Source organism: Zea mays, chromosome 1 (assembly GCF_902167145.1).
Source record: "Zea mays cultivar B73 chromosome 1, Zm-B73-REFERENCE-NAM-5.0, whole genome shotgun sequence".
NCBI classification, from domain to species: Eukaryota; Viridiplantae; Streptophyta; class Magnoliopsida; order Poales; family Poaceae; genus Zea; species Zea mays.
Window position 1 is genome coordinate 297,444,166 of NC_050096.1, and position 13,349 is coordinate 297,457,514.

At 49.4% G+C, this 13,349-nt stretch overlaps 4 protein-coding genes and 2 pseudogenes across 4 annotated transcripts; all 6 read left to right on the forward strand.

Annotated features, from left to right (window-relative positions):
- Positions 1 to 1,000: 1,000 nt before the first annotated feature.
- On the forward strand, positions 1,001 to 1,690 carry LOC103645695 (rubredoxin-like; annotated as a pseudogene).
- Positions 1,691 to 2,595: 905 nt separating this feature from the next.
- Positions 2,596 to 3,265, forward strand: LOC103645696 (uncharacterized). Its single transcript, XM_020544550.1, is given in 1 exon segment — positions 2,596 to 3,265. A coding segment is annotated over 1 exon segment (612 nt). The 3' UTR covers positions 3,208 to 3,265.
- On the forward strand, positions 4,273 to 6,053 carry LOC103645697 (tandemly duplicated rubredoxin pseudogenes; annotated as a pseudogene).
- LOC109943812 (rubredoxin) lies at positions 8,901 to 9,763 on the forward strand. Its single transcript, XM_020547315.1, has one exon. It carries the CDS (start codon positions 9,003 to 9,005, stop codon positions 9,612 to 9,614), a length of 612 nt encoding a protein of 203 aa, XP_020402904.1. The 5' UTR covers positions 8,901 to 9,002; the 3' UTR covers positions 9,615 to 9,763.
- Positions 9,764 to 9,918: 155 nt separating this feature from the next.
- LOC103645699 (rubredoxin) lies at positions 9,919 to 11,099 on the forward strand. The gene is made up of 2 exons (XM_008668713.2): positions 9,919 to 9,971; positions 10,649 to 11,099. The coding sequence occupies exons 1-2, from the start codon at positions 9,919 to 9,921 to the stop codon at positions 11,010 to 11,012; spliced, it is 417 nt and encodes a 138-aa protein (XP_008666935.1). The 3' UTR covers positions 11,013 to 11,099.
- A 997-nt stretch (positions 11,100 to 12,096) lies between these two features.
- LOC103645700 (uncharacterized) lies at positions 12,097 to 12,633 on the forward strand. The gene has a single exon (XM_008668714.1). The coding sequence runs from the start codon at positions 12,097 to 12,099 to the stop codon at positions 12,631 to 12,633; it is 537 nt and encodes a 178-aa protein (XP_008666936.1).
- The last annotated feature ends 716 nt before the right edge of the window (positions 12,634 to 13,349 follow it).

The following is a 13,349-nucleotide window of genomic DNA, read 5'->3' on the forward strand; positions in this document are numbered from 1 at the left end:
GATTCTTCATTGCGATCAAACTCACTTGTAATTGAGGAAAGAGACACCAATCTTGTGGTGGTCCTTGTGGGAACTTTGTGTTCCAAGTGATTGAGAAGAAAAGCTCACTCGGTCCGAGGGACCGTTTGAGAGAGAGGGAAAGGGTTGAAAGAGACCCGGTCTTTGTGACCACCTCAACGGGGAGTAGGTTTGCGAGAACCGAACCTCGGTAAAACAAATCCACATGTCACAGTTCTTATTTGCTTGCGATTTGTTTTGCACCCTCTCTCGCGAACTTGATTATATTTCTAACGCTAACCCGACTTGTAGTTGTGATTATTTTTGAGAATTTCAGTTTTGCCCTATTCACCCCCCCTCTAGGCGACTTTCACCTGGCGCACCGGATAGTCCGGTGCACCACCGGACACTGTCTGGTGCGGATTTCCTTCCTTATTTGGCGAAGCCGACCGTTGGCAGACTTGGAGCCGTTGGCGCACCGGACACTGTCCGGTGCACACCGGACAGTCCGGTGCCCCCTACTAGCCGTTGGCTTGACCACGTGTCCCGCGCGGATCGTGCGGCCGACCGTTGGCTCACCGGACAATCCGGTGCACACCGGACAGTCCGGTGAATTTTAGCCGTACGCCGTTAATTACTTCCCGAGAGCAGCAAGTTTGCCTGAGTCTGCCTGGCGCACCGGACACTGTCCGGTGCACCCAGACTGAGCAGACTTTGGCTGAACAAAGCCATCTCTTTTCCAATTTGATTTCTCCTGTTTCCAGCACTGAGACACAATACATCAGTCCATAAAACAATGTACTAAGTCTAGAAACATACCTTTTGACTTGATTTGCACTTTGTCCACCACTTTGCATAGATCTACACTTAGGCACTTGTGTTGGATACTAAATCACCAAAATACTTAGAAATGGCCCAAAGACACATTTCTCTTTCAGAGAGAGAGAGAGATTGACGATGGTGTTAGCCTGTGCAGCAGCCAGGCTAGTCCACCCAAGCATTGGCATGGGCATGGTGTCCAAGCAGCACCCAAGAACACCGCCGCCGTCCTCCTGCTGCCTACACATCCACCACATCCTCTACCTTAGGCCCGTCGCCAGCAGCCACCACTTGGCGCGCCACTCCGTCTACGTCACCAAGGACGACAAGCCGCTTGAGCCGCCGCTGCCGGCGGCTGTAGAGACAGAGAGCACGCATCAGCAGGAGGACGAGGACGGCGGGCCAAAGCTGGACCCGAGGCGGTTCGAGGAGAAGTTCGCGGTGCTGAACACGGGGGTCCACGAGTGCCGGTCCTACGGGCACCGCTACGACCAGGCGGCGGGGGACCCGTCGTACCCGGTGCCGTCGGGCCTCCCCTTCGCGCAGCTGCCCGACGACTGGCGGTGCCCCACCTGCGGCGCCGCGCAGACTTCTTCGAGAGCAAGAGCGTGGAGATTGCCGGGTTCGCGCAGAACCAGCAGTTCGGGCTGGGCGGCAACTCCTTCACCTCCGGCCAGAAGGGCCTGCTCATCTATGGCAGCCTCCTCATCGACTTCCTCTTCTTCATCTCCGGCTACTTCCTGCAATGATGACGCCAACAACGACTCTTTCTGATCTTATCTGCTTTCCGTTTGTGTGAATAGAATACTTCGTCCGTGCATGTACTCCTCCCCACTCCCAGGGAACAACATTCATCATCAATCGAGTAGAAACTCTTGGTTTTAGATTTTTTTTGATTTGATGCGGTGATCGTTAAGTTCACAGGAACACCGAGCGCATATCCCCTCCATGGTTGTAATATGTGGGCAACAAAACTACAAACTACACACAAAGCATGTCATAGGCAGAGTGGTAGAGGAGGGTACGCGTGGTGCACACATATCTTATCCACCCATGGCCTGGCCTCCATCTGTGTTCCTGATGCCCGTGGCCATCACCAACCGCCTGTGCTATTTTTAGTGGCGGTTTATTAAGAAAACCGCCACTAGAAATCGTATTTCCAGAGGCGGTTCCTTAAGAAAACCGCCACTAGAAATCATTTTTATCCTTAATTTTTCGAGTTTTTCAAACAACCTCGTATGATGAAACCACCAAAATAAAAGTTGTATATCTCTGAAAGTTATAAAACTTTATAATTGACAACTGTTTTTTTTTGAAATCATTTCGTCTCTCAAAAATTGTATCTAAATTTGTCAAATTTAAAATTCAAATTTTGCAAACGACCTCGGATTAAAAATTATTCAACTTTGTAGTTGACAACGTTTTTATTTGAATTAGTTTACGGTCTCAAATAAGCAATTTACACTCATTTGGTTGTAATATGTGGGCAACAAAACTACAAACTAGACACAAAGCATGTCATAGGCAGAGCGGTAGAGGAGGGTACGCGTGGTGCACACATATCTTATCCACCCATGGCCTGGCCTCCATCTGTGTTCCTGATGCCCGTGGCCATCACAGGAACACCGAGCGCATATCCCCTCCATGGATTCCTGCTTCCCTCTCCTTCCCTAGGCCAGCTCCTAGCTTTCTTCCCTAGCTAGGGCATATACCGTTTCTATCCAGGAGGAGTCCAGAGAGACACACACACACACACAGAGAGAGAGAGAGAGATTGACGATGGCGTTAGCCTGTGCAGCAGCCAGGCTAGTCCACCCATGCATTGGCATGGGCATGGTGTCCAAGCATCACCCAAGAACACCGCCACCGTCCTCCTGCTGCCTACACCTCCACCACATCCTCTACCTTAGGCCCGTCGCCAGCAGCCACCACTTGGCGCGCCACTCCGTCGACGTCACCAAGGACGACAAGCCGCTTGAGCCGCCGCCGCCGGCGGCTGCATAGACAGAGAGCACACAGCAGGAGGAGGACGAGGACGGCGGGCCAAAGCTGGACCCGAGGCGGTTCGTGGAGAAGTTCGCGGTGCTGAACACGGGGGTCCACGAGTGCCGGTCCTGCGGGTACCGCTACGACCAGGAGGCGGGGGACCCGTCGTACCCGGTGCCGCCGGGCCTCCCCTTCGCGCAGCTGCCCGACGACTGGCGGTGCCCCACCTGCGGCGCCACGCAGTCCTTCTTCGAGAGCAAGAGCGTGGAGATCGTCGGGTTCGCGCAGAACCAGCAGTTCGGGCTGGGCGGCAACTCCCTCACCTCCGGCCAGAAGGACCTGCTCATCTACGGCAGCCTCCTCATCGGCTTCCTCTTCTTCATCTCCGGCTACTTCCTGCAATGATGATGCCAACAACGACTCTTTCTGATCTGATTTGCTTTCCGTTTGTGTGAATAGAATACTTCATCCGTGCATGTACTCCTCTCCACTCCTAGGGAACAACATTCATCATCAATCGACTAGAAACTCTTGGTTTTAGATTTTTTGATTTGATGCGGTGATCGTTAAGTTCACAGGAACACCGAGCGCATATCCCCTCCATGGTTGTAATATGTGGGCAACAAAACTACAAACTAGACACAAAGCATGTCATAGGCAGAGTGGTAGAGGAGGGTACGCGTGGTGCACACATATCTTATCCACCCATGGCCTGGCCTCCATCTGTGTTCCTGATGCCCGTGGCCATCACCAACCGCCTGTGCTATTTCTAGTGGTGGTTTCTTAAGAAAACCGCCACTAGAAATCATGGGTTTCTAGTGGCGGTTTTCTTAAGAAACCGCCAGTAGAAATCGATTTCTAGTGGCGGTTTTCTTAAGGAACCGCCACTAGAAATCATTTTTATCCTTAATTTTTCGAGTTTTTCAAACGACCTCGTATGATGAAACCACCAAAATAAAAGTTGTAGATCTCTGAAAGTTATAAAACTTTATAGTTGACAACTTTTTTTTGAAATCATTTCGTCTCTCAAAAATTGTATCTAAATTTGTCAAATTTAAAATTCAAATTTTGCAAACGACCTCGGATGAAAAAAGTGTCAAAATGAAAGTTGTAGAACTTCAAAAATTATTCAAATTTGTAGTTGACAACTTTTTTATTTCAATTCATTTACGGTCTCAAACAAGCAATTTACACTCATTTGGTTGTAATATGTGGGCAACAAAACTACAAACTAGACAAAAAGCATGCCATAGGCAGAGTGGTAGAGGACGTTACGTGTGGTGCACACATATCTTATAAACGCATGGCCTGGCCTCCATTTGTGTTCCTGATGCCCGTGGCCATCACACGAACACCGAGCGCATTTCCCCTCCATGGATTCCTGCTTCCCTCTCCTTCCCTAGGCCATCTCTTAGCTTTCTTCCCTAGCTAGGGCATATATCGTTTCTATCTAGGAGGAGTCCAGAGAGAGAGAGATTGACGATGGCGTTAGCATGTGCAGCAGCCAGGCTAGTCCACCTATGCATTGGCATGGGCATGGTGTCCAAGCAGCACCCAAGAACACCGCTGTCGTCCTCCTGCTGCCTACACCTCCACCACATCCTCTACCTTAGGCCCGTCGCCAGCAGCCACCACATGGCGCGCCACTCCGTCTACGTCACAAAGGACGACAAGCCGCTTGAGTCGCCGCCGGCAGCGGCTGCAGAGATAGAGAGCACGCAGCAGGAGGAGGACGAGGACGGTGGGCCAAAGCTGGACCCGAGGCGGTTCGAGGAGAAGTTCGCGGTGCTGAACACGGGGGTCCACGAGTGCCGGTCCTGCGGGTACCGCTACGACCAGGCGGCGGGGGACCCGTCGTACCCGGTGCTGCCGGGCCTCCCCTTCGCGCAGCTGCCCGACGACTGGCGGTGCCCCACATGCGGCGCCGCGCAGTCCTTCTTCGAGAGCAAGAGCGTGGAGATCGCCGGGTTCGCGCAGAACCAGCAGTTCGGGCTGGGCGACAACTCCCTCACCTCCGGTCAGAAGGGCCTGCTCATCTACGGCAGCCTCCTCATCGGCTTCCTCTTCTTCATCTCCGGCTACTTACTGCAATGATGACGCCAACAACGACTCTTTCTGATCTGATCTGCTTTCCGTTTGTGTGAATAGAATACTTCGTCCGTGCATCTACTCCTCCCCACTCCCAGGGAACAACATTCATCATCAATCGACTAGAAACTCTTTGTTTTAGATTTTTTTTGATTTGATGCGGTGATCGTTAAGTTCACAGGAACACCGAGCGCATATCCCCTCCATGGTTGTAATATGTGGGCAACAAAACTACAAACTAGACACAAAGCATGTCATAGGCAGAGTGGTAGAGGAGGGTACGCGTGGTGCACACATATCTTATCCACCCATGGCCTGGCCTCCATCTGTGTTCCTGATGCCCGGGGCCATCACAGGAACACCGAGCGCATATCCCCTCCATGGATTCCTGCTTCCCTCTCCTTCCCTAGGCCAGCTCCTAGCTTTTTCCCTAGCTAGGGCATATACCGTTTCTATCCAGGAGGAGTTCAGAGAGAGAGAGAGAGATTGACGATGGCGTTAGCCGTTGCAGCAGCCAGGCTAGTCCACCCATGCATTGGCATGGGCATGGTGTCCAAGCAGCACCCAAGAACACCGCTGCCGTCCTCCTGCTGCCTACACCTCCACCACATCGTCTACCTTAGGCTCGTCGCCAGCAGCCACCACTTGGCTCGCCACTCCGTCGACGTCACCAAGGACGACAAGCCGCTTGAGCCGCCGCCGCCGGCGGCTGCAGAGACAGAGAGCACGCAGCAGCAGGAGGACGAGGATGGCGGGCTAAAGCTGGACCCGAGGCGGTTCGAGGAGAAGTTCGCGGTGCTGAACACGGGGGTCCACGAGTGCCGGTCCTGCGGGTACCGCTACGACCAGGCGGCGGGGGACCCGTCGTACCCGGTGCTGCCGGGCATCCCCTTCGCGCAGCTGCCCGACGACTGGCGGTGCCCCAACTGTGGCGTCGCGCAGTGCTTCTTCGAGAGAAAGAGCGTGGAGATCGCCGGGTTCGCGCAGAACCAGCAGTTCGGGATGGGCGGCAACTCCCTCACCTCTGGTCAGAAGGGACTGCTCATCTACGGCAGCCTCCTCATCGGCTTCCTCTTCTTCATCTCCGGCTACTTCCTGCAATGATGACGCCAACAACGACTCTTTCTGATCTGATCTGCTTTCTGTTTGTGTGAATAGAATACTTCGTCCGTGCATCTACTCCTCCCCACTCCCAGGGAACAACATTCATCATCAATCGGCTAGAAACTCTTTGGTTTAGATTTTTTTTGATTTGATGCGGTGATCGTTAAGTTCACAGGAACACCGAGCTCATATCCCCTCCATGGTTGTAATATGTGGGCAACAAAACTACAAACTAGACACAAAACATGTCATAGGCAGAGTGGTAGAGGAGGGTACGCGTGGTGCACACATATCTTATCCACCCATGGCCTGGCCTCCATCTGTGTTCCTGATGCCTGTGGCCATCACCAACCGCCTGTGCTATTTTTAGTGGCGGTTTCTTAAGAAATCCGCCACTAGAAAATCATGGATTTCTAGTGGCGGTTTTCTTAAGGAACCGCCGGTAGAAATCGATTTCTCGTGGCGGTTTTCTCAAGGAACCGCCACTAGAAATCATTTTTATCCTTAATTTTTCGAGTTTTTCAAACAACCTCGTATGATGAAACCACCAAAATAAAAGTTGTAGATCTCTGAAAGTTATAAAACTTTATAGTTGACAACTTTTTTTTGAAATCATTTTGTCTCTCAAAAATTGTATCTAAATTTGTCAAATTTAAAATTCAAATTTTGCAAACGACCTCGTATGAAAAAAGTGTCAAAATGAAAGTTGTAGAACTTCAAAAATTATTCAACTTTGTAGTTGACAACTTTTTTATTTGAATTCGTTTACGGTCTCAAACAAGCAATTTACACTCATTTGGTTGTAATATGTGGCAACAAAACTACAAACTAGACACAAAACATGTCATAGGCAGAGTGGTAGAGGAGGGTACGCGTGGTGCACACATATCTTATCCACCCATGGCCTGGCCTCCATCTGTGTTCCTGATGCCCGTGGCCATCACAGGAACACCGAGCGCATATCCCCTCCATGAATTCCTGCTTCCCTCTCCTTCCCTAGCTAGGGCATATACCCAGGGAACAACATTCATCATCAATCGACTAGAAACTCTTGGTTTTAGATTTTTTTTTTGATTTGATGCGGTGATCGTTAAGTTCACAGGAACACCGAGCGCATATCCCCTCCATGGTTGTAATATGTGGGCAACAAAAGTACAAACTAGACACAAAGCATGTCATAGGCAGAGTGGTAGAGGAGGGTACGCGTGGTGCACACATATCTTATCCACCCATGGCCTGGCCTCCATCTGTGTTCCTGATGCCCGTGGCCATCACCAACCGCCTGTGCTATTTTTAGTGGCGGTTTCTTAAGAAAACCGGCACTAGAAATCGTATTTCCAGAGGCGGTTCCTTAAGAAAACCGCCACTAGAAATCATGGATTTCTAGTGGCGGTTTTCTTAAGGAACCGCTAGTAGAAATCGATTTCTCGTGGCGGTTTTCTTAAGGAACCGCCACTAGAAATCATTTTTATCCTTAATTTTTCGAGTTTTTCAAACGACCTCGTATGATGAAACCACCAAAATAAAAGTTGTAGATCTCTGAAAGTTATAAAACTTTATAGTTGACAACTTTTTTTTAAATCATTTTGTCTCTCAAAAATTGTATCTAAATTTGTCAAATTTAAAATTCAAATTTTGCAAACGACCTCGGATGAAAAAAGTGTCAAAATGAAAGTTGTAGAACTTCAAAAATTATTCAACTTTGTAGTTGACAACTTTTTTCTTTGAATTCGTTTACGGTCTCAAACAAGCAATTTAGACTCATTTGGTTGTAATATGTGGGCAACAAAACTACAAACTAGACACAAAGCATGTCATAGGCAGGGTGGTAGAGGAGGGTACGCGTGGTGCACACATATCTTATCCACCCATGGCCTGGCCTCCATCTGTGTTCCTGATGCCCGTGGCCATCACAGGAACACCGAGCGCATATCCCCTCCATGAATTCCTGCTTCCCTCTCCTTCCCTAGGCCAGCTCCTAGCTTTCTTCCCTAGCTAGGGCATATACCTAGGGAACAACATTCATCATCAATGGACTAGAAACTCTTGGTTTTAGATTTTTTTTGATTTAATGCGGTGATCGTTAAGTTCACAGGAACACCGAGCGCATATCCCCTCCATGGTTGTAATATGTGGGCAACAAAAGTACAAACTAGACACAAAGCATGTCATAGGCAGAGTGGTAGAGGAGGGTACGCGTGGTGCACACATATCTTATCCACCCATGGCCTGGCCTCCATCTGTGTTCCTGATACCCGTGGCCATCACCAACCGCCTGTGCTATTTTTAGTGGCGGTTTCTTAAGAAAACCGCCACTAGAAATCGTATTTCCAGAGGCGGTTCCTTAAGAAAACCGCCAGTAGAAATCGATTTCTAGTGGCGGTTTTCTTAAGGAACCGCCACTAGAAATCATTTTTATCCTTAATTTTTCGAGTTTTTCAAACGACCTCATATGATGAAACCACTAAAATAAAAGTTGTAGATCTCTGAAAGTTATAAAACTTTATAGTTGACAACTTTTTTTTTGAAATCATTTCGTCTCTCAAAAATTGTATCTAAATTTGTCAAATTTAAAATTCAAATTTTGCAAACGACCTCGGATGAAAAAAGTGTCAAAATGAAAGTTGTAGAACTTCAAAAATTATTCAACTTTGTAGTTGACAACGTTTTTATTTGAATTAGTTTACGGTCTCAAACAAACAATTTACACTCATTTGGTTGTAATATGTGGGCAACAAAACTACAAACTAGACACAAAGCATGTCATAGGCAGAGTGGTAGAGGAGGGTACGCGTGGTGCACACATATCTTATCCACCCATGGCCTGGCCTCCATTTGTGTTCATGATGCCCGTGGCCATCACAGGAACACCGAGCGCATATCCCCTCCATGGATTCCTGCTTCCCTCTCCTTCCCTAGGCCAGCTCCTAGCTTTCTTCCCTAGCTAGGGCATATACCGTTTCTATCCAGGAGGAGTCCAGAGTGAGACAGAGAGAGAGAGATTGACGATGGCGTTAGCCTATGCAGCAGCCAGGCTAGTCCACCCATGCATTGGCATGGGCATGGTGTCCAAGCAGCACCCAAGAACACCGCCATCGTCCTCCTGCTGCCTACACCTCCACCACATCCTCTACCTTAGGCCCGTCGTCAGCAGCCACCACTTGGCGCGCCACTCCGTCGACGTCACCAAGAACGACAAGCCGCTTGAGCCGCCGCCGCCGCCGGCTGCAGGGACAGAGAGCACACATCAGCAGGAGGACGAGGACGGCGGGCCAAAGCTGGACCTGATGAGGTTCGAGGAGAAGTTCGCGGTGCTGAACACGGGGGTCCACGAGTGCCGGTCCTGCGGGTACCGCTACGACCAGGCGGCAGGGGACCCGTCGTACCCGGTGCCGCCGGGCCTCCCCTTCGCGCAGCTGCCCGACGACTGGTGGTGCCCCACCTGCGGCGCCACGCAGTCCTCCTTCGAGAGCAAGAGCGTGGAGATCGTCGGGTTCGCGCAGAACCAACAGTTCGGGCTGGGCGACAACTCCCTCACCTTCGGCCAGAAGGGCCTGCTCATCTACGACAACCTCCTCATCGGCTTCCTCTTCTTCATCTCTCGCTACTTCCTGCAATGATGACGCCAACAACGACTCTTTCTGATCTGATCTGCTTTCTGTTTGTGTGAATAGAATACTTCGTCCGTGCATGTACTCCTCCCCACTCCCAGGGAACAACATTCATCATCAATCGACTAGAAACTCTTGGTTTTAGATTTTTTTTGATTTGATGCGGTGATCGTTAAGTTCACAGGAACACCGAGCGCATATCCCCTCCATGGTTGTAATATGTGGGCAACAAAACTACAAACTAGACACAAAGCATATCATAGGCAGAGTAGTAGAGGAGGGTATGCGTGGTGCACACATATCTTATCCACCCATGGCCTGGCCTCCATCTGTGTTCCTGATGCCCGTGGCCATCACCAACCGCCTGTGCTATTTTTAGTGGCGGTTTCTTAAGAAAACCGCCACTAGAAATCCTAGTGGCGGTTTTCTTAAAGAACCGCCAGTAGAAATCGATTTCTAGTGGCGGTTTTCTTAAGGAACCGCCACTAGAAATCATTTTTATCCTTAATTTTTCGAGTTTTTCAAATGACCTCGTATAATGAAACCACCAAAATAAAAGTTGTAGATCTCTGAAAGTTATGAAACTTTATAGTTGACATCTTTTTTTTGAAATCATTTCGTCTCTCAAAAATTGTATCTAAATTTGTCAAATTTAAAATTCAAATTTTGCAAACGACCTCGGATGAAAAAAGTGTCAAAATAAAAGTTGTAGGACTTCAAAAATTATTCAACTTTGTAGTTGACAACTTTTTTATTTGAATTCGTTTACGGTCTCAAACAAGCAATTTACACTTATTTGGTTGTAATATGTGGGCAACAAAACTACAAACTAGACACAAAGCATGTCATAGGCAGAGTGGTAGAGGAGGGTACGCGTGGTGCACACATATCTTATCCACCCATGGCCTGGTCTCCATCTGTGTTCCTGATGCTCGTGGCCATCACAGGAACACCGAGCGCATATCCCCTCCATGGATTCCTGCTTCCCTCTCCTTCCTTAGGCCAGCTCCTAGCTTTCTTCCCTAGCTAGGGCATATACCCAGGGACGAGGACGGCGGGCCAAAGCTGGACCCGAGGAGGTTCGAGGAGAAGTTCGCGGTGCTGAAATCGGGGGTCCACGAGTGCCGGTCCTGCGGGTACCGCTACGACCAGGCGGCGGGGGACCCGTCGTACCCGGTGCCGCCGGGCCTCCCCTTCGCACAGCTGCCTGACGACTGGCGGTGCCCCACCTGCGGCGCCGCGCAGTCCTTCTTCGAGAGCAAGAGCGTGGAGATCGTCGGGTTCGCGCAGAACCAGCAGTTCGGGCTGGGCGGCAACTCCCTCACCTCCGGCCAGAAGGGCCTGCTCATCTACGGCAGCCTCCTCATCGGCTTCCTCTTCTTCATCTCCGGCTACTTCCTGCAATGATGACGCCAACAAGGACTCTTTCTGATCTGATCTGCTTTCAGTTTGTGTGAATAGAATACTTCGTCCGTGCATGTACTCCTCCCCACTCCCAGGGAACAACATTCATCATCAATTGGCTAGAAACTCTTGGTTTTAGATTTTTTTTGATTTGATGCGGTGATCGTTAAGTTCACAGGAACACCGAGTGCATATCCTCTCCATGGTTGCAATATGTGGGCAACAAAACTACAAACTAGACACAAAGCATGTCATAGGCAGAGTGGTAGAGGAGGGTACGCGTGGTGCACACATATCTTATCCACCCATGGCCTGGCCTCCATCTGTGTTCCTGATGCCCGTGGCCATCACCAACCGCCTGTGCTATTTTTAGTGGCGGTTTCTTAAGAAAACCGCCACTAGAAATCGTATTTCCAGAGGCGGTTCCTTAAGAATACCGCCACTAGAAATCCATGATTTCTAGTGGCGGTTTTCTTAAGGAACCGCCACTAGAAATCATTTTTATCCTTAATTTTTTGAGTTTTTCAAACGTCCTCGTATGATGAAATCACCAAAATAAAAGTTGTAGATCTCTGAAAGTTATAAAACTTTATAGTTGACAACTTTTTTTTGAAATCATTTCGTCTCTCAAAAATTGTATCTAAATTTGTCAAATTTAAAATTCAAATTTTGTAAACGACCTCGGATGAAAAAAGTGTCAAAATGAAAGTTGTAGAACTTCAAAAATTATTCAACTTTGTAGTTGACAACTTTTTTATTTGAATTCGTTTACGGTCTCAAACAATCAATTTACACTCATTTAGTTGTAATATGTGGGCAACAAAACTACAAACTAGACACAAAGCATGTCATAGGCAGAGTGGTAGAGGAGGGTACGCGTGGTGCACACATATCTTATCCACCCATGGCCTGGCCTCCATCTGTGTTTCTGATGCCCGTGGCCATCACAGGAACACCGAGCGCATATCCCCTCCATGGATTCCTGCTTCCCTCTCCTTCCCTAGGCCAGCTCCTAGCTTTCTTCCCTAGCTAGGGCATATACCATTTCTATCCAGGAGGAGTCTAGAGAGATAGAGAGAGATTGACGATGGCATTAGCCTATGCACCAGCCAGGCTAGTCCACCCATGCATTGGCATGGGCATGGTGTCCAAGCAGCACCCAAGAACACTGCCGCCGTCCTCCTGCTGCCTACACCTCCACCACATCCTCTACCTTAGGCCCATCGCCAGCAGCCACCACTTGGCGCGCCACTCCGTCGATGTCACCAAGGACGACAAGCCGCTTGAGCCGCCGCCACCGGCGGCTGCAGAGACAGAGAGCACGCAGCAGCAGGAGGACGAGGACGGCGGGCCAAAGCTGGACCCGAGGCGGTTCGAGGAGAAGTTCGTGATGCTGAACACGGGGGTCCATGAGTGCCGGTCCTGCGGGTACCGCTACGACCAGGAGGCGGGGGACCCATCGTACCTGGTGCCGCCGGGCCTCCCCTTCGCGCAGCTGCCCGACGACTGGCTGTGCCCCACCTGCGGCACCGCGCAGTCCTTCGAGAGCAAGAGCGTGGAGATCGCCGGGTTCGCGCAGAACCAGCAGTTCGGGCTGGGCGACAACTCCCTCACCTCCGGCTAGAACCAGCAGAATCTTGAGATATTTAGTTTATACTCCTAAGTTTGGTCTTTGGTACCCCAAGGGATCATCTTTTGATTTATTAGGATATTCAGATGCTGATTGGGCAGGGTGTAAAATTGATAGGAAGAGCACATCAGGGACTTGTCGGTTTCTGGGGAGATCCCTGGTGTCTTGGGCTTCAAAGAAACAAAACTTAGTGGCTCTTTCTACCGCCGAAGCCGAGTATATTGCCGCAGGTCATTGTTGCGTGCAATTGCTTTGGATGAGGCAAACCCTTAGGGACTATGGCTACAAATTTAGCAAAGTCCCTCTCCTATGTGATAATGAGAGTGCAATCCGCATGGCGGATAATCCCGTTGAACACAGCCGCACTAAGCACATAGCCATTCGATATCACTTTTTGAGAGATCACCAACAAAGGGGGATATCGAGATAGCCTATATTAACACCAAAGATCAATTAGCTGATATCTTTACCAAGCCACTAGATGAGAAAAGCTTTATCAAGCTTAGGAATGAGCTAAATATTCTTGATTCTAGGAATTTTGATTGATACTTTGCACACATAGCTTATTTATATACCTGTGATCATATCTCTTTTATGTCTATGACTAATGTGTTTTCAAGTGTATTCTCATGCTTAGTCATAGAATTGAAAGGGAAAATGGAGCCACTCAACTCCATCGGTACTATTTACTCTTTGCCGGTATTCCCCAT

Bases quoted from the DNA above. Each gene is read 5' to 3' on its own strand.
- LOC109943812 (XM_020547315.1), top strand. From the start codon at position 9,003: ATGGCGTTAGCCTATGCAGCAGCCAGGCTAGTCCACCCATGCATTGGC.
- LOC103645699 (XM_008668713.2), top strand. From the start codon at position 9,919: ATGGCCTGGCCTCCATCTGTGTTCCTGATGCCCGTGGCCATCACCAAC. The intron at 9,972-10,648 runs GTGCTATTTTTA...GCATATACCCAG, and splicing joins GTGGCCATCACCAACCGCCT to GGACGAGGACGGCGGGCCAA.
- LOC103645700 (XM_008668714.1), top strand. From the start codon at position 12,097: ATGGCATTAGCCTATGCACCAGCCAGGCTAGTCCACCCATGCATTGGC.